This window comes from Megalops cyprinoides, chromosome 7 (assembly GCF_013368585.1).
Source record: "Megalops cyprinoides isolate fMegCyp1 chromosome 7, fMegCyp1.pri, whole genome shotgun sequence".
Classification (NCBI taxonomy): domain Eukaryota; kingdom Metazoa; phylum Chordata; class Actinopteri; order Elopiformes; family Megalopidae; genus Megalops; species Megalops cyprinoides.
In genome coordinates this window covers 25,415,956-25,437,027 of record NC_050589.1, presented here as the reverse complement: position 1 = coordinate 25,437,027, position 21,072 = coordinate 25,415,956, and the positions used below count along the sequence as shown (strand labels likewise).

The 21,072-nt window shown below is 42.7% G+C and overlaps 1 protein-coding gene across 4 annotated transcripts in view; it reads left to right on the top strand.

Annotated features, from left to right (window-relative positions):
• arhgef10lb (Rho guanine nucleotide exchange factor (GEF) 10-like b) overlaps nucleotides 1-21,072 on the top strand; it is a 91,414-nt gene that overhangs the window by 50,004 nt on the left and 20,338 nt on the right. For all 4 annotated transcript variants that reach the window (XM_036532780.1, XM_036532779.1, XM_036532778.1 and 1 more), the window contains one exon: nucleotides 5,555-5,676. In XM_036532780.1, coding sequence (XP_036388673.1) covers nucleotides 5,555-5,676 — 122 coding nt within the window. The remainder of the gene's footprint in view (nucleotides 1-5,554; nucleotides 5,677-21,072) is intronic.

Sequence of the window (21,072 nt, the reverse complement as noted above, 5' to 3'; positions counted from 1 at the left end):
TTAATCTTATTTTTATGATTAATATTCATTTCAGTACAGTGAACAACAATTAAAGAATATTCAGTTGTTGTTTGGCAGTGTTGCCTGATGTCATGCCAGCAAAGCACCTTGAAATTGGATACAAAAAGAAAACCTGAGAGAGAGGTACAGGACTTGGCTTATTTTAGAGAGGGGGCAGACTGAGACACCCCAATGGAGCGGGCTCTCATTATCTTACATTATTTATCGGCTAGCAGATGCCCTTCTCTGAGGGGACTTGCACAGCTCACATTTTTTACATATGACCCATTTATTCAGCTGGATATTTGCTGAAGCAATGCTGGGTAAGTGCACTGCTCAATGGGCCAATGGCAGTGCACCACCTGGGAATGCAACCTGCAATTTTTGGACCCCAGGCCTGGCTCCGTAACTACCACAAGACTCCACACCATGGTTCCACCACAGAAGGGCAGAGGCAGGCAGCATGATGGCTCTCGCCTCTCGATCTCAGGTCTAAGCGACTCTGTAGGTGGAGAGTTTGGCAGAGGAGTATCTGAAGAGACCTGACGCGTCGCTTTAGCCCCTACAAGAGCTCTCCTCTCACACAAATGTTCTCCCTCAAAAACGTAATGGGTTAGGAGGGCCCTTTTCTCTGAGCAATACCAGTAACGTGTGGCTTTGACAGTGTATGTGTAGTTCTTACACTTTTCACTTAAAGTCAAGACATAGTCATTGCTGTTCCTGTTGGGTACTGCACACCCATCTCAGATGTGTCGTGGGATATCTTGACGTTTTACACACAGAACTTACAACATTCAGCCAGAGGGTTTACTTCTAGCAGACACAAAGGGGCAAAGTACCTAACTGGGGCTCAAACCTCACTCCTCTCCACACAGGGTCATATTCTCCATGAACAGTGATATGTGTGTTTACTAAAATTTTTGGTATTAATAATGTCTGTGCTGTTGTTATCATTACTGCATCATTTTCAACACTTTAGAGCACATTTAATTATGCTGGTGAGCGGCATATAGCAGGGGCAGAGAACTCACTTTTTTCGATAGATAATTGTCAACCAGTGTTTGATTGTTTTACACATTTAACAACCATGGTAATTTAAATAGGTTGCCAGCTGATTGCTGTTTTACTTGATTGCATTTGTGATAGTGTTATTCCTTGCGCACTTCACATGAAATCATTTATTTATAATTAAAGTAAAAACCCTGATCTGTGTTCTAATATATTATTTAATGTAACCCAATCTCTTTGTCATAATTACAATTATTTAACGTCAAGTGTGCAAAGGTGCCGTAATGCTTCAGCATCAGACAGAATTAGGTGTAAAGGGCTCTTAATTTACTAGGCAAGTTCTTAAATAATGAAACAGGTCCAAGACAATTATCAGTGAAAAGGTAAGTTCTCTGCTATGTTGATAATTTTGTTAGCTAAGTAGGTTGCACAGAGCCGAGACTGAGGCTGTGGGTCCCAGCTGTGCTGAGTGTTCACGCATTTAACCTCGTAGTTACAAGCCCGGCTCCCTCATAGCTCTGCCACTCTAATTCTTTACATCCATTAACACAGTGTCCTGAAACGCGCTTACAGAATGTATGAATTCTGAGGTGCAGTGTAGTGGTAGCACAAAACAAACACGCACCATCAGCACTGTACTTTGATCCAGCGTGTTAATTGGAAACAGAACATTTGCTCTTTGGTTGTAATGTATTTTGTGCTTTGAATGTACCATCGGTATTTTGAGGGTGGAAAGTGCGTACCAAAATACCATGCAGCGTATCTCATAATTGCATTCGTAAACCGCACAAGATTCACGATCCAAGGACTGTTAGTCTAAGCCCGCTAATTTGGGATGAATAAAGCGCCACACTCGGATAACTGTTTATTGAGGGTATTATTTAGAAGACTGCATCAGTGTTGAGATAAATTAAATTATGAATGCGGCAGACAATTATGAAACCAATGAATTGCATGCATTAATAGTATTGCAGGGCTTTTAGCATCAAATGTGCATAAACGGACCCAGAGGACCATTTAAACATGGCTGATTTCCGATATGAAATATGGTAGCAGCAGAAAACTTACAGAACCACTAGCCTAAGCTTTGATTCATAAAATGAACTGGGAAGAGAGGAGATTTTATTGAAAAGAAAAACAAAAAACTAAGAAAAAACAAGCAAAAACAAGTTGAGTTTTTATTGGCGGCTCAGCCTAATAGGTGATATGAATAATCTATGTACATCTGTTTAGGTGTACATTATAAATGAGGCTAATAAAACTGAACGCCTGACACAGCCCTCTATACTTTTATTTTCCATGAGAGTTTATTTTATGGTATGATGTAATATTATTATTCGGTGTCTGTCTTTACATCTTGAAGTTAAAAGCCATCACCTGTACAAGCAAAGCTTCATAAAATAGTCTAGTCAAATCCATTTAGTTGGTGTTTACTCCAATTATATTGCATTTGTATGTTCAATTCAGCACTTTCCCTGGTATTCATTTTCAGAGGCCTGTAAATGCATTTTAATTCTAATTCTAGCCACACACGTGAAAAGATAATTGTAGCATAAACCACTTATACACTATATGGACAAAAGTATTCGGACGCCTGACCATTACATTGTAATGACATTGTATTCAAATACATATACTTTAATATGGAGTTGGTCCCCCTTTTGCAGCTATAACAGCTTCCACTCTTCTTGGAAGGCTTTCCACAAGATTTTGGAGTGTTTCTGTGGGAATTTGTGCCCATTCATTCTGTAGAGCATTTATGAGGTCAACTGATGTTGGACGAGAAGGCCGTTCCAGTTCATCCCAAACGATGGGGTTGAGGTCAGGGCTCTGTGCAGGCCAGTCAAGTTCTTCCACACCAAACTCATCAAACCATGTGTTTATAGTCCTTGCTTTGTGCACTGGGGCACAGTCATGTTGGAATAGAAAAGGGCCTTCCCCAAACTGTTGCCACAAAGTTGGAAGCATAGCATTGTCCAAAATGTCTTGGTATGCTGAAGCATTAAGATTGCCCTTCACTGGAGATAAGGGGCCTTGCCCAAACCCTGAAAAACAGGTGTGGCCAAATACTTTTGTCCGTATAGTGTATGTTTTCAGAAAAAAACCCTAGATGCACTTGAGTGAGTCATGTTTGTTTCACATTTAACAAAACTGCATTGCTTTTGCTCCCACATGAGCTCATGGTCCGAAATGATGGGTCAGTTAAAAAAAGCATCACAGGATGCTAAGGAGGATGAGTGTGGGGAATTCTGGGATCAAGCCCAAGAGTAACAAGCAGTGAAGCCACCCATGCCACTGATGTCTCATGTGTCTTCCTTATTGAGGGTGTGTGCGTGAAGAGGACTCTGAGTCTGATGGAGAGATTTGTTGGAGCCTGACCCTAGGAACCTCCTCACATAGCGGTGTGGAGCTGTGTGTGCCAGTCTTCCAAAAGGTGGAGTGTTGGGTTGTGTGTGGGGGGGGGTGTGGCTTGGTAACCGCAGAATCACCATGCAGGTTTCACTTTGTCCTCACTCTGACTTCAAAGGTCAGTCAAAGCGCCCTTGCAGTAGTTTCCCTGTGCTGCTCGCCACTGAAGCGAGTAACGGGCACTTTATTGGTAATCTGTGTTTGTTGCCGGTGCCTTAAAGCAGGGTGCTGCAGGGCGCTGTATCCTTGTGCCCGCAGAGCTTGTTATACCTGATTCATTTGTGATAGACTGATAATGTGGCGAGACTGTGGGTTTTGGGGGGGGTGGGATGTGTCTTTCGCATCAGTGCGTCTGCTGTCTGTTCCAGGGGCATGAATGCCATTATTTCTCATCATTAATGCGTTCAAAGGCTACGAGCCTACTGCCAATAAGTCCTAAATGTCAAGCGCTACGCTTCAAATAAAGAGAAGTTTTTTTTTTCCCCTCATATCCTCTTTGGATATAATCACTACAGTTCCAGACAGCCATGTTCAGGAATTCAAAAATTTATCATGGTGCAAACAGTAAGGACACAGATTGTTCTTGACCTGTGCACTGGTTGAAAATGTTTGGCGTATTATTTTTTAAGCACATCAAGGAGTGATCAGGCACAAAGCAAGAGCCTTGTAACGCATATGTAAGATACAGTGTAAGCAAGAGTGGCTCTCTGTTGGAACTAGCAATCTAGTTGGATGAGGTTAAGAAAGCATATTTTTGTTTTTAATTGCTATAATACCATAAAAGAGGACAGTGTTAGATCTCTGTGTACTTTAATGCAAAGCACTGAAGGCAGGGTTTTTAACTAATAATCCTTCAGAATATCCATATGAACCAAAATGGTTTTCATTTTCAAACACTATTCATTAGCTAGGAATTGTCTAGAGGCTGTTTTTAATAATTTAGCTCTCTCTGCTTGAATTAAACCATTATAAAGGGTTAGGACAATGCAATGCTGCAAAAATATTTTGCATGGCTACCTAGTGAAGACTGAATAATGAATGATTATTTCTGAAAGAAGGTAAATGGCTGGTTGAGCTGTGTGCAGTTTCAGAGGACCACACTCTGAAAATATCACCCAAAGTTATGAATTTTGGATGAGTTTTTCAGGGCATAAGACTTTGTGTTTCAGGTTTGTAGTTCTAAGGACCAGGTAAAAGATTTTCTCAGGTTTGTTATTTTTTATCAGGAGATAAAGCCTTATCAGTGTAGCTGAACCAAATAATATATTCTGTAGGATAAGGGGCTACATAAAAGCATGCGACTACCATTATGAACGATAACGACAGTAGCAATACTACTACTACTACTAATACTACTACTAATAATAATAATGCCAGTAATAATAATATAACCTTGTTTGGGGTGATGTTCTACATCAAAATTATTTGTGCCAAAATTCTGTGCCAGTTACCACTTTGTCATCTGTAATCTGTCTGAAATATTTTATGAGAGCAGTTGTTAGAAGTATTCTTATTTTCCCCTAAGACTAACTGTTCTTTGTAAGTTGTGGATCCTCTGAACAATAATATCAAACAACAATAACAAAAACAAAATACATATACAATATGTTTACCTGCATCACTTTTTAATATTTTTGAGACATGGGGGATAAAGTCAAGCAAGCTTTTTAATTGTGTGTGCTTTTGTCAGTCATGACCTGCTTTTACAGAGCAGAGAAAAAGTATTCAGATTTTAAATTTATTTGACAAAGAGGAACACTTGTTGCTGCTTTAAGAATGACTTAACCCACAATAATGAAACCCAGAGGTGCCTCCTTAAGGAGGCAAGAGGAGTCCCAATTGTTGAAACCCACTGAACAGCACAGAAATTAGTTGTTTATGCTGTATTAAAAAAAAAATCTTATTACATTGCACCATACTGTGTTTTCCATAGATGGCTGGAAGTTATACAGTGACTTCTATCAATGGCCATAATATACAGTATTTTAATTATACTGCATTAAAAATCAGGTGTATTTTTACCTGTATGTTTAGCCACAATAAAGGCTTGAATCTTACTAATACAACCTTAACATCACCCGATTTGCGCAGGGAGTTTTGCGACTGAGTCTTTTCTGCATTGTCACCATGTGCTCAGGGGAAGAGAACATGCCAGGCTGGTTTTGCGCAGAGGATGATGGGAAGACTAAAGCTCCGTTCTGGTGTCCACTACTCGCTTGCCGTGTTCCTGTGTTCTCCACAAAGGCCCAAGAGCAGAAGGTGAGTTATGGTGTACCTATGTCTGTTTTACTTTGAGTAACATGGTTTGTGTCCATCTTATTTTGAGTGACAGCAAGTCAAGTCTGTCTTTCACGACATCATGTCTGTGTCTTTCCAATTGTCCAAACATTCCTGGCAGTGAAGACATGTTATAGAAACACACAAATAACATCAATGTTTCATTAGTTGCCTAAAGGCCAATGCAGGTCCCCCCTGTCCTTCAGTAATCCGTCAACAAATCTGACCAAAGAATTAAGGGATTTCTGTTATGTTTTTCGATGCTTGCATCTTTCATATAACGTAAATTCACATTCAAACAGTGTCATTTTCTGCTTTGGGAAATCAATACAGTATTGCAGATTAACAAAAGAAGATAACCTCAGTCGTATGTAGCAGTAATTGCAGAATTCTGTTACAAGGTGAAAGAGGTCTTTCCTCTTTTGAGCTGACTGGAAAAATAAGCATGAAACTACTCATAGATCAAACAGTAAACACAAGTGAGACGAGTTGAAAAGGCTTTGTGAGTCAGTCGGAAAAATATACCGGGTAAGTTATATGATTTAAATGTGCAAAAACTATATGAGTACAGAGTGCTTTGTGTGCACAGGTCAGAGATTCCAAATCACCATGGCAGCCAGTGATGCTATAAAGTGATGCTATAAAGTCATGATCTTATTGATCAGGGGATGCTTGAGTGTCACAAGTGTTACCAAATCAAAAAAAAAAAAAAGGCGCACAGCTCGACTAACAGGAAGTGATGCGAAGCGGGTAGATGGCTCTGAGGGCTCGTCTCAGGCAGTTGTTAGCGGGAGAAGGCAAGGGCCTATTAGTGGTGCAAAGCTCTCCTTTTCTCCCGTCGTCACCCTCAGCATTCCAGACACGATTAACTCTGCTGCTCTTGGGTCCTGAACTCACTGGTTTCATTAGCCTGCAGGCTCCACCTGTTTGGTGAAATAGAATGAACTGCTAAATGCATCTAAAGTAGAGAAACCCCTGGCCTCTGTCAGGCTGAGCACAGATATTGTCTCCTAAAACGCCCCTCTATGCCATGCCCGCATACATCTAATACCAGTGCATGTAATGGCCCTTTTTGAAAGCTTTAGCTGTTGTAGCTCAAACTCAAAACATAGCACTATAGCGTAGATGTGGTAGAATTCAGAGAAGAAAGAGATGGCAGAAGGAACAATGGTCAATGACTTGGCAAGATGTCATGTTGATATCTCCACTCACCTCCTATACTTTTCATGGGGGAGCAACCAGATGTTGGATTAAGAGTTGGAAGTGAATAATTCCATGCAAGAATCATTTTGAGATGGCATGAAGTATACCATATAATACATTTGTGGCTTTCCTTGTACTCTGATGGTAACAGCAAGGGGCGAGTTTTTACTCTGTATTACTCAACAGTACAGACGCAGGCAGCATTCAGTGACAGTGCAGGCAGTGACTGATTGTTGTGCTGTTCTCCCACATTCCAGTGTTTGCCTGAAGAGGCCCTGTGTCTGAGTCACAGTGTATTTATTGCCTTTTGCCACAGTGTTTTTATAGTATGGAGTTGTTTTTGTCTTTTGTCCTTTTCTTAATCTAAGTTTAGAAAAGAATTATTTTCTTTGAGCACATGTACGATACATGTAACCATCAATACATAGGTAAGGACAGCGTTGAAAAGGTGTCCTCCTTTTTATTGATGCTGCAGGTTTCTTATATGCCACTAGACTCAGACGGCCACTATGCTGAGGTGGGGACAGAGGCAAGGCCAGCACAGGATACAAAGCCTAGCATTTGAATGGAAAACCACCTTTTGAAGCAAAGTGGCCTTCTCCTTTTCCACGTGCCGCGCACTACGCTTTGAGGTTCAAAGAATGCGGTGAAGTGAGAGGAAGCAGCCCTCCCTTTGATTCACAAATGCATGTGTGAACACAACCTGAGTATTAAAGGGAGAAGCTTAAATTTCCTTGTGTTGAGTGAGCTGTGGTTAGCAGCTCAGTGCTTTCCTAACCCTGTCAATGGCAGGCTGCAGAGAATCTCCTCACAGCTTGGCAGCCTGGCTACGCACATGAGTTGATGTGAAAAAAAAAAAAAAAATTAGACAGGGCTATAGACGACTTTGCAGAAGCCACTTCCAAGAAGCCAATAGAAATAAAGGTCTAAGATAGCACTGACAAAAAAACACTACCTGTTCACCTTTAGGGTCTCTGTATGCAATTTGTTGGAAAAGGCAACTGCTGGTAGGTGCACTACTTAGGCAGTAGATATAACAATTGTCAGAACTCTGTTGAGTGTGCTCAGTACTGCCAGGCTAACCCCCTACCTCTTAGCACACCAGGCACAATTTGCCTGTTCCTGAGGGATTTTCTGGACACACAGAGGAGCTTCCTTTCTCCTCTGGATTAGAAGATGAAAGAAACAATGTGCTGAGAGTTAGAGCATAAGCAGATGATGAATCAGAATGCTGCACATCTTCATAACACTACACTTACTACCTATTTAAATAAATGGAGGAAAATATGCAGCCTTTAATTTGAACACATAATTTCCAGCAAGGTATTTAGAGCAAAAATAAACATCATCAGGGTATGAAAATTTGTTTTTCATTTGTGTAAAGAACTCTGCACATTTTCAATAAACAGTGTTTGAAAAAGCAGCAGACTTTTTCCACGCTTAAGAGACTCATCCTCAATTGAGAGACAGGTTGTCAAAAGCAGTTGAAAAGGAATGTGTCTATTGGTTAAAATAGATTAGTGACCCCACAAAAAGGATACGGGCTATAGGCATGTAGTGCTATGTAAGAACTGAAGGAAGTATGTTTTATTACATAAATGTATGTACAATTTACGCATGTAAGACCCATCTGCATGTACAGCACAGATGCAGAATATAAATGTAGACCCTTTTACATGGATAACCTAGATTTAGAACAATAAACAGTAGCATAATAGAGTAGTAAATAAATGAACCAGAGTTACACTTCATGCAAAGCAATTTGTTCAATATGACTGGGTTTTTAACAAATTACACTTAACAATGTAAAATAGGCTGCAGCTACTGGAAAAGAGAGCTAGAGAGAAAAATGAAAACCAGTGTCTTAATAACATAGTGTTTCATACCCCGAAAATGCCCTTCTCAGCATTAAAGCAATGAAAAGAAAAATCATCAAACTTGCATCCTTCTTGTTTGGCAAAAGAAAACTCAAGTTATTGATGCAATAATGCTTATATAACTCAGAGTGGTACTCTGAGACCACTCCAATTCCCATCATTTCTATTATGTTGACTTTTACCCTAGATTACACCCACAGGCTGCAGACCACAGTTGTCTTGCCCCTGAGGATGTTTTTCTTTGCTACCATGGAGATGCCAGAAGGACTAGAGGAGAAATATCAATAAGGGAATAAACTCAAAACTCACAGACTCCACCAGGAACAAAACAAAATTATACGAGACAATTGGACTCTGAGATATCCTATGACCTTCTGTAAATTTCCAGCCAGAGCTGGTAAACACTTGTCAGACACTCTGAAAACCCAAAAAGAACATAGTGTCCTTTTTGCTTTTTGCTTTGTCTTACTGTAGTATTGACTTGTACTTAAAAGATATACATTTAATAACATGTTGTTCCTTCAAAATTGATGCTGGCCAGCATGCAAGCTACTGTTACAAGCTACACTGAGGAATATTACTATAATTATCATATTGAATCTTATAATTGTGAGTACTACTTCTCTGACACTTTTGCTTGCATGTCAATAGTAAATAATTGTAACTGTTGGGCGTCCCCTAGGAGAAATGGCACTACATAACGTTCAGAATTTCTTTCCTTTGTGAACTTCAGGATTAAGACAAAGAATTGGTTCAATGTTGAACAGGAAAGCTGAGATAGAATATTTTGCCTTATAGAAAGAACCTTTTCAGAAAAATAAACTAGTTTCTCAAAACTGAGAAAGTCAGCTTTTTGAGATGAGCTAAGTAAGGTAAGCCTTTAACTACCTTTGTGAGAGCCTCAGGGAGTAGTCAGATCCCATCGACGGGGTGAGGTCATCATCATTCAGAGGGAGGCTGGGAAAGAAGCTGACCTGCAACAATTGGGGAAGGAAAGTGGTCTGCAGCAGTTAAAAGAGTGTCTGGAAGTCTGGAGTCTGATGTCCCTGTTTCTTATTCACTGGTAATGGGAGGGTGAAGCTTCATGCACACCGTAATGGACGGAGCTACCATATGTTGTCAATCACTGGCTCAAATGAACTAAGCCAGAGGCTTTGCCTGCCATAGAAAAACACTATGATTCATTCAAGTTTGTGAGTCCACTCAGTCGGGAGATTATGAAGCTTCACACTCCCATTACTAACATTCATTGACTGTATTTCTTTGCATTAATGACAGATTATATTGATGTGAGAAATATTGTATTTTCACATGTAAAAGCTACTCAGCCGCTGCTTTTCTGCATGCATGTGCCTCTGAGCAGACTGTCCACCTCATATAAAACTGGAGCAGCACAGATTTCTGGCATACATTTTCCCAGTCCCTTTATAGAACATTACAGGAAAAAATAAGCCCCTGTTTATGGAAGGGTGCTTTTAATCCTTAAAGGGATTCCATCTCCAGCTCTTTGAAGTACTGGGTGACAGACCAGAGGAAAATGGTTTGGATGGCATTACTATTATTTTGTATTATTTGTATTTTACCCACGTCACATTTCAGAGACGTTTGCTCCTTTTGAACGAACATGCTCAATTAGTCGCAAGATGGGTTCCTAATCCAAGGTCAGTCTTGCCTGCTTTTACCTCAGTACTACACAGAAGACAGTTATGGGCTCAGTTGTATGTGCTGTGCATGCCCATCAGCTCACGGACCCATCAGCGGCAGCTCCCTGCTACTCACGGAAAGGACATGGCATGCTCTTAGACGTTAACTGCAGGGACGGATTGAATTATGTCCACTCCCTCGCTGACTGCCTGACTCCCTGCTCCCAATCTCTCCCATCTCCCTTGCACGTACGGGCAGTTGAGGGAGGGAGCCCTGCTGTTTCTCCTCTGCTGTCTGAGAGAGAGAGGGGGAGAGAAAGGGGGAGAGGCTGTTGTAGGAAATGAGTCAGAGGAGTGACATTTCTTGTGATAAAGAACACGGTGGGGTCTACTCCTAACTGCCTTGGGTGAGGGTTTTGTCTATAACTTTCCGAAGAATTTACAGCATGAAGCCATTATTAAAAAGGGCATCAATGTGGCATAGTGGTTGGAGTACAAGAAGGTTTTGAATTCCAGATGAGGTGAGACTGTTGTATTTATGAGAAAAGCACCTGCTGTGTAAATGGGGAAAAAAGTAAAATGTAAACTGTGTTTGTTACCCTGGACAAAGGCTTCTGCAAAGCAAATGTTGTAACATTATAAACAGTGTCATCTGCGTCAGGTATATTTCATCATTTTAGATCTAAGACAGTTTGCACATGAGATAGGGGAGATCAAAAAGACCATGCTAAAAATTCTGTTTCTGCTGCACCTGTTGATGTTGATGTAGTGTTTGTGAAACTTTGAGCCTGCAAACTGTCAAATCTCCCTTCTGTGAGTTTAAACATTGCTTCAAAGTAATTGCGATCTTCTTATCTGCTTCTTATTATTCATAAGGCAGCCTTTTCCGGGACAGCTAACATAGCAGGGAGGATAATGCAATGTACTGTACAAAATACAATTGAGCTAAATACAAATGTACAAAGTACCATCTAGTACCACAGTGCTAGTACCACAGTGCTACATTGTCACAGGTACAAAAACAATTCAGCTGGTTTAACCTGCTAAACCCTTAAGGTAAATAATGTTACCCAAACAAATAAATGGTTAATGCATGGAAGATTCACAGTGCCCTTTTTTCAATTTAAATTTACAATTTCTGGACAGTTCCTCTTTGGGGGAGCCCATGGTACAGTCTAAAGAGGTAAGCCATTAGAACAGAAGAGGTGATGATAAATAATTCTGCTTTACTGATGCTGGTGGGTAGCTCAGTCCATCAAAGAGGAGCCAGGGAAGAGAACGAGAATAGACCAATGAGGCTTTGGAGGGAAGGGGCTTACATGCAGTCAGTGTTAGAGAAGCATGGGATAAGCCCAGGCAAAGATGAAATATTTGATGAATGATTTGATGGTATGGAGAGGAAGTGCAGTTTAGGGTGTGTTTTGTGGATACCAGAATTTTGAATCTGGTTTGGACAGTACTTGGTAGCTATTGGCAACACATGAACATGAGGTAGCATGGGAGGTGCTAGGAAAATGGAAGACCAGCAGAGGGCAGCACAGGGTTTGTTGATTCAGAGGGGTCAGACAGAGCTGACAGAAAGGCCTGTCCAGAGGGAATAGGAATCGAAGGAATAGGAGAACATATAGCAGTTACTGTGTGGAGTAGCTGCTGAGAAATGGGTTGTGTGTTCTGGGGATGTTGTACAGGAAGAGTCAGTAGGTGTACAGTTGGTCTACTCTATGGCATCCTGGCAGAATGTGTATTTGTGCTCAACAGCTCCTCCATTTTTTAGTAGCTGCAGGTAGGGGGTCAGCATGGTGTTTTTCTCGGAGATGGCAAAGTTCTGGAACAATGGGGACTCATCTGAGTGTTCTAGGATGCCTGACACAAGGATTTGAACCTGAGCCGGAAGGCAGACATCTGTACAGGACACTGATACTTCTGAGGAGAGTGGAAGGAAGGAAGGAAGGAAAACAGAGAGATACATTTGGAGTGCCCTCATCCACTTCTCAGGCTGTTGAGGAGGAGATGCCAGCACTCAGAAAAAAAAGTTTTCCCCAGTGCATTTTTCTCTGGGCACCGAGCTCCCTCTATGTGTTCCAGAAATACCCCTCTGGCACTCACAAACAAACAGCAGGGAGCGTGCCCACATTCACGCGAATAACACTTAGCGTTCCCCTCGGCCCTATTTCTGCATATTTACTGAGGCTTTACTCCACTGGTTGTTAAAGTCACAGCCTCTGCAATCTCAGAGGAGCTTCAGAACTCAGACAGGATAGATTAAAGAGGTCTTCATTTAGAATGCCCCGGTCTGTCCTTTCTTCACTAATTACCTAGCACATATTGTCATTTGTCAAGAGGCAGCAGGCTCAAAGAGACTTCCCCAGGGGTTTGCCAAGAGTTCACAGGCTTCCTGGGGTGAAGGGGATTCTGGTAATGCAGATTATGGCACATGCGATAATATATTAGTTAGACTCTTTCTCTTCTTATGACCCCTGAGCAGAGTTTTTCAGACCTGTTGCTAACACCCCTTACAGTCATTCATACAGTTCTCAGTCCTCAATGTCAAATCGCTATCCTCAGCACTGAACCCCCCACACACACACACACACACACACACACACCCACACACACACATACACACACACACACACCCACACCCACACACACACACACACACTCATACACACAAACACTTCACATATGTGATACTCACAGCTGTCAAAAAAGGCTAGACTGTGTACAGTTCCAGCACGGATTGTCCCAGCACCATGTCCTCTGTCATACGTGATGTGTATTTGCAGTAAGAAGACAGGCAAAGTTTTCAGCACAGTTTAATGTTCATGGTCTTAGTTGCCAACCCACACATTTCCTTTTGTTTCCAATGGCAACTGGGTATGATTTCTCATAACACATGCACCTACACCTGCATCACAAGGGAGGCCATACCTGCTGCAAATGCGAGTATTTAGAGCCTTGTGAAAGCTGGTCCCCGGCATCTTAGTGATCCGCAGCTGAATCTGCACAGTGATCGAGATTTTCTTTAAGTCAGCACACCTCCTTGTTTCTTCCCAGAGGGCTGTAAACATGCCTCTCACCAAGGGAAAGACTTCAAGCGTATCAGAGCGCCGTAATGCAGTCTGATGGAAGATTAGCAGATGCACAGCGGATTTTATTCTGGAAGTGCAGCATGCGACCCTTCAAAGGGCAAGAGAGTGGGGGCCGAGGAATCCACCTCTGTCCTGACAAACTCATAATCACCTCTGAGCCTCTCCCGGAGGCGAATGCAGGGACCCTCCCTAACAGAGTTGCTGGCATGCTCTTAAGCTCTGCTGCAGATAATGGAGTGGCCTGCCCCTGGGATGTGACCTGGATTTCCCACATCGAAAGTGTCTTGGTTTCAGGAGAGTAGTTCATCGTGATGTCATCAAGGTTTATTAAAACAGAGGAGAAGTCCCACTGTGCCCCCTTATCTTGCAAAGAGTGCCCTGACTTTGGTAATGAGTCATTGAAAAAGTCCCCTTAATTCTGGGAGACTTTGATCTGTCCTCCAGGCATGAGAGTTTTTTCTGATGACTCTAGAGGTGAATGTTGATTTGCCATGGCACTGCGGTGTAATTAGATTAAGGTGTATGCAGCAATAAAGGAAAATGTATGAGCTATGAAATTAGCAAACAAGTGCATTGGTAACACAGATTTTTAATGTACAGTATGGGCTAGATAATCAGCCTGGTGCTTTCTACATTGAAAGTTCTGTCACTGTAACTGTTTAAGCTGCAAGTGTTTTGATTTGCTGGCTTATTATGAACATTCTTGAAGGGGCGTGGTCTAAAACAGAACATACATAGTCTGCATAGGAACACAGACAAGACTGGAACCTCTTGTTACTACTGATAACCTCCTAGATGGAGGACAGAAGGAACAGTGGACCTTAATGGATGTTTGTCATAGAATGTCTGTGTTTGCCGTTTGTGCCATCCATGTTGGTTGTGCTCATAATGCAGATAACTGAAACTTTCAAAACAGCAAGGACTCTAATCCTCATGATAAAATCTATTATTTATTTGCTTGTCAGATGCCCTTATCCAAGGCGGTTACGCAGCTTACATTTTGTTTTACATTTTATACATTTATGCAGCTGGATATTTACTGAAGCAATTCATCTTAAACACTGTGCTCAGGGGTACAGTGGCATTATCCAGTGGGACTTCAACCTGCAACCTTCTGGTCACGAGCCTAGTTTCTTAACAACAACTTTACGAAAATGAGTATTTTAGCATAACAGATGTCGTTTCCATGGGCATTTCTTCTGAGGGAACATTCAATAATACCTCATTAACGTGAAGTAAAGCATTAACACCACAGCTTTGCATGTTGCTGGGGAATCAAACCTCTCATTGTGGCAATATTAAATCTGTCTTAATCTATGCGGCTCAGTCTTGCGCCGAGATTCTTTCATCTTCAGTTCACGTCTTTCTCCCTTTCACTCTTCCAGTCAGTAGAGGGCAGTGTGTCCTTTGCATTCAGATGGCATGTCTGTTGGTGTCGCACTGCCGGCCCGTGTGGTCATCTGCAGAGGCCGATCTGTCTTTTTGACAGTTACGTGATAATTACTGGAAGTCATCTTCACCCCGCTCTGACACCTCAACCACAGTGAGTCTGCAGCCGTGGTAATAAGTGGCGCAGGAAGTGCGGGCGAAGTGAGTCTTCCCAGCCCCGCACTTCCTTTCTTTTTGTTCTTGGAGGGATAATGCACTCACTCACAACTCACATGCACTACAGCATAAACATTACTCCAGCTACAGTAAATGCGTCACTGGAATTACTGCCCCTGCCAACTCAGACCCTCCACCCTCACCCACACAGCGAGAGGAGACTGTATTAATTGAAAAAAATGTCCACATCCCCCCTGATATCTCTGTTGCCTTGCTCTGTGTCACTGCAATACTTCCTTTGTTTGCATGTCCTCTCCTTTTGTTCCTCTCAGTTAATTACCCTGTCAGTCTTTTGTCCGTTTTTATAAACAGCACGGACCTGGGGCAGTCTCTGCATGTGTAGATCTTTCTTGATAGAGGTGCAGCGAAATGGTTATTATTTCTTGTTGAAGAAAAAAAGCCCTTGTGTGTGATTATCATTAAGAACAGACAGGGCAGTGCACTGCAGCTCGTGGATGTGCTGGGCAGATAGGAGGTAGCACTGAGTGGGGTGTGTGTCACAGCAGGCTCTCTGGATCCCGGGCAGAAGGTAGGGCACTCTTGTTTTTGGCACTGTCAGGGGCGCTAACCCTTTGTTCTCGCTCCTGTAATCTCAGCGAGAGAATTTAAGCCTTCATTTAGCGCCAGGTCCCCCGCCGCTGTGTCATGCAGAAGCTCATCCTGGAGGTGGCCATGGAGTGCCCGTCCCACAGCGTGCTTGGCCCGCTTGTGTGCCTGCCCCGAACGACTCCTAGCTTGCACCCTATGTCCAGCTCCTCAGTCCCCGGGATGGCAGTGCACCTGTCAAAAGCAAGCTTGAGTCGTAATGTTAGCTGTGCGTACGGCAGCTAGGACGCCCAAGTGTCCTGTGAGAATTGAACTGTGCTGAGCAGGCGCCTCGTCCTCGCCAAAATAACACCAAAATACACTACACCACAAATAAAAGGAGCATGAGGGTGGAAAGCGATGTCCTGTATGCAGTGTCCTTGGAAGGCATTGAAGATTTGAATCATCAAAATGTAAAGCCGTTCTCTCACTTTCTGCCAGTAACTGATGTGGTATTAGCTGGAGGGCAGTGAAACCTCTGGAGATAGCTATACAATTCTGGCAAACAAATGGTATTTGAATAAGACTTTGCCAGCTGTGCTCAAGAAATGAAAAACAGGCAAAGAAATGAATAGGGCAGGCTGTGTAGTGTAGTGATTATAGGAGTAGTATAGTGGTTAACATCATATTTGTAACTGGACTCCACATAAGATGTTTGCAGGCTCAATTCATGGGTGGAGCACAACTGTTGTACCCTCAAGCAAGCAAACTGAATGGTTTTAGTTTAAATCCAGCTGCGTAAATGGATACTACATACAATTTTAACTTGTATGCAAGTTGCCCTGGATCAAGGCATCTGCTTAATGAATTAATAATAGTAATCATAATAATACTAAAAGAAATATGATTTTGTCTCCTTGGGCTCTTCCTACGTGAAAGCACTGCTGGGAAGCCAATTAGCTGCCCACACCCTGTGTTGTCTCATTTTTGTCTAAAGTTTCACTCCACAATGTTCAAAATAACTGAACATATTCATCATCCGAAGCAGAACTGTAAATTGTGATTAGCAGGCGGTTCGTCCTTTCATCCCTCTCCATCTGCTCACAGAATTTCAATGAACAAACCATTTGCAGCTCATAAATACAGCAACTTTCATCAACTTTGCATCAACTGTTTTCAGGTCATCTTTGGAGAACTGAAATCTGTGTGAAGGAACACCAAATGACAATTAAACAGGGTCCAAACATTTTGTTTGTACAATTTGTACAGTTAAACTCTCAGGAAGAAAAAGCCTTTCTCTGATGCCCTTTCTGTCTTATAGTCTCATTCCAGTTAGTGTGCCGTGATACCTGTCCTCTCTCACCTGCATTTATTGAATATCCATTAACTAATCCACTCCGATTTCTTCCTCTAATCCCTGCAAGTCCTGGAATACCAAACACACTCCTGATCAGACCATTTTCATTCAGAGCACTTCCCTGTCTGCCTGAGCACCTTTACTATTTTGCTGTGAAAATTAAAAGGAGGAAAAGGTTTCACTTGAACTCCCACCACCTCCCCCCAACCTTTAACCCAAAGGAAGAATTTCTTCTGACCAAATGTATGAAAACATTATGTGTATGGTTCAAGCCACCTGAATTTTGTTTGCTTTTTTTGGCCATTGATAAGCAAGTCTTTTCTGGAGGGCTGACTTATCATATCCATATCATATCAGTGCTTTTGGCTGACAAAGTAAAGCACAAAGTCATTTAAATACCAGTTCACAGAATGTAGTAGTTTCCTGTGAATGTTTTTTAGTATGTAAGAGTGCACTGTGTTCTGGAACAGTCAGAAAAGCCCTGTGATGACAGGCAGTCATTAGAGGAGGAGAAACAAGCTCCCCTCTGTAATCTAAGTGGGTGCAGGGCTGTTCTCTGAGAGTGTGGAGTGTAAGAGCCCTGCTGATTCTGCTTCAGCTGGATGCGAGGTTCTGGATTCTGCAACTGGATCACAGAACTCTGCCCTGCCATCTGTCTGTTATGACATTGTTTTTGTGTGTGTGTGTGTGTGTGTGCTTGTGTGTGTGTGTCTTTTTTTCTTTGTAGTAACATAACTCCGGGCTGTGTTGATCAATTAAGTGACAGGATCAATCTTAAGTGATGGAACGTGAAGGATTTAGCCAATCTCTGTGCTTTCGCCATTGGCGAGTGGAGCTTCAAAGGCAAGCGAGTCTTTGATGGCTGAGAACAGTGCTATTAAAAGCACCAGTGATCTGAGGAACAGCGGGGAGCAGTCGTTTATTTAATTATGTTGTGTAACATGGTAGGTTCAAATGCTGCCGCAGCAACAGCTCAGACTGTGTGTCCGAGTCTGAGGGAAAAAATTCAGGCAAAAAAACACAATGCATGTTCTTTCCACAGTCCCAGGGGACTGGGAATCCACAGCTCCCATTCAAGGGCAAGTACTGACAGTCGGCGCATTAGCCGTGGGGTCACATGTGTGCATTGCTGAGTCATGCATCTCTCTCTCCTGTTGTGAGATAAATTCTGATCACGATGAAATGTACATTTCACAGTCGATGCGCAGAAACGCAGCCCGGGGCATAAACACTGGCTGCATCGAGCTTCGATCGCTGACAACATTATTTGGTTACGGATAAAACGTTCTCGAGTGTGGAACAAATAAGCCATGGCCTGTCAACATGCAATTATAGTGTAGTTACTAGCTTAGACTAACCTGAATTGCCCCCGAAACTCGTCGCATTTAATGAAGCACATGAAAAATGGAGATGACATCCATACAGGAGTAACTTCTGCTGCTTCTATGAGTAATACTAATTATAATTGTGACAATAATAATAATGTCTATGGCATGAGTGCACTGATGACCATGTAGTTGAGTTGTGCTTGGAATCACTTCCCCTCAGCCTAGCATGACTGGAGGGATGTATGTTGTACAGAGAACTGTGGTGTGTCCCATATCCCAGCATGCACTTGTAGCAGTCTGCAGGAAGACTAATCAGCACCTGGAGCAGCTGTGCGGGGGGAAGCCTCAAAGGACAGGGTTAAACCAGGCCAAGGGAGCCAGAGAGTCACAGGGACCAACAGCTGTGAGACGGCCCTATCACAACCTCAACAAATCTTACTTTAATTTGATCACCTGTGCGTCTGTCTCTCCACCTGGACCGTTTGCTTTTTCTCTCTGGAAATGTATACATGTAAACTGGGAACAAGAAAGGACTTAATGATGACTTTGACTGAGTGTTGATGCTTGAGGGCAGAACTTTTAGACAGCATTTGATATTTTGCCAGGTCTCATTTTCCACACCATGCATGTTGACAAGTTTTCTGAACATCAGTGTCCGTAAAGTGATGTTGGATTGGTCTGCCTACGTTCACACAAGCACTAACTGGCAGATTATAGACAATATATTTCTCAATATGCCTTTCACCGGTATATCATTATAATGTATTTGCTGCTTTGTGTACTTAAACTGAAAAAAAACTCACAAAATATTGCACACAGGACACAAGACAGATACACAAGTAAGGGAGCAAATGCTATGTATGCAATTAAAAGGCAGCATTGGCTGCTGTCATTCAGCTCTAGTCTACTCTTGAACTGAGCCTCCCCCACCCCACCACACACACACACACACACACACACACACTACACTACACACTATTTATCTGGAATTTAACTTTAGATCTTATTATTTTTGTCTGTAGCATTGACGAAGCTCTTGTCAGAGACATGCACAGTCTCTGTAGAGCTGTCACAGAGCAGGGCAGTACTCACTTGTGGAAACAGGCCGCTCAGTGTCTGGAGTGCAGAGGTCTCAGAGCGATTAATTAAAGCCACAGAATGCTGTGTACAAACTGCCTCAAACCTTGTGAGCCCACAAACAGAGTTCCCTTCAAACCTGCAGGGCCTCCATATGTGTTGGTCTATAGCACTGAATTAATGACCAAATTACCAATGATTCTTTTTGTTGTAAAGGAATGAATTTGACTGGAGGAAAAGAAAGAGAGAGATAAAGAGATTGAGAGACTGATAAAAAGATCACAGGGAAAAGGAAAGAGACAGAGAAAGCAAGGCAAACAGATAAACAGAAAGGAAAAGAAATGAAAAGATTCAGAGAAAGTGTAATGAAAAGACTGAAGAGGTAGAGATGGAAAGATAAAGAGGTTGAGAGAGAGAAATAAACAGATTGGGAGATACAGGGAAATAAATGGATTGACTGAGAGAGAAACAGACTGAAAGACAAACAGATCTAGAGAAAGAGAGATCTAGAGAGAAATGGAAATAAACATAGAGAAAGGATGAGAAGGAAACAGCAGAGAAGGATGGATTGATAGAGAAAGAGAAAAATATAGGGAGAGTTAAAAAATAAACAGATCCAGAGGAGAATAGATTGTGAGAGAGAGAGGCAGAGCATCTGCTTTCTGAATCTGAAATTAAAAATAAAAGGTTGGGGTGTGTGGTTTATTGAGGGGGTTGGGTTGGGGGCGGGGCGGTGGAGAGAGGTCCTGCCAGACAGATGGGCTTAAGCAGTCATCTGCCTAGTATTATTTTTGGTGGTGTTTGTATTTGCATGTGCTTCACGGTAAGGTGGCAGGCGCTGGGCAGCCGGTGTGGTAAATAACCAGTGATTGATGCTCGTTTTGCGCAGGGGAAACATTAAAAAACGCTTCACTGTTGCCACTGCTGAGCATTTGACTCTGCCAACGTCTTCCCTCTTGTCTTCCACAAAAATGTCCCCAGACGATCACTATGCAGTCAGTCAAATGGCAACCCTGCAACTGTGAGCGTGGCTGCAAGGAGACAGGGGGAAAGAGGCAGGCACCTGCTTTCGAATTAGTTAGAGGGGATGGCACCCACATGTACTAGCTAGCCAGCATCTGGAGACCCGTGCCTCTGACCTCGAGTCACTGTGACGGCATCGTCTTCATTTTTTCCTTTTCGCATCGCGTGTCTCTTTCACAACCCACGCTATGATCTGAGAATCAGAGGGTAAGCTCCTGCACTTCTGGCCACTCGCTAAAGCTTCTGCCCCCACACTGTTTCTTTCTGGACTCCCATTATTCCTTACTGGGAGCTCAGGGGACTCGGAGAAGCTGGCTGGCTCTCTTCTCTGTTCCTCCGTTTCCGATTCCAGGCACTGGCGGCCGCGTAGCCGTGCCTTCCCCAACCCTACCTGCAGGCTATGCAAATACACCTGGTCCTCAAGGGGGCTCCGTGCCGGTCAGCCCATTCAGAGGATCTTTACACTGAGCAAAAACGCCTGCCTGGCTGTGACGTTCCCCTAATGGCACCCTGCTTGCATCCATCCTTTAGGAAACGTGGCGTGTCGAAGGCCATTTTCCTGCATTAGCACACCAAACGATTGGAAAGATGACGCGCGGAAGCACAATAAACAGTAGGATGGGGGGATGGGGGGGGGGGGGGGGGGGG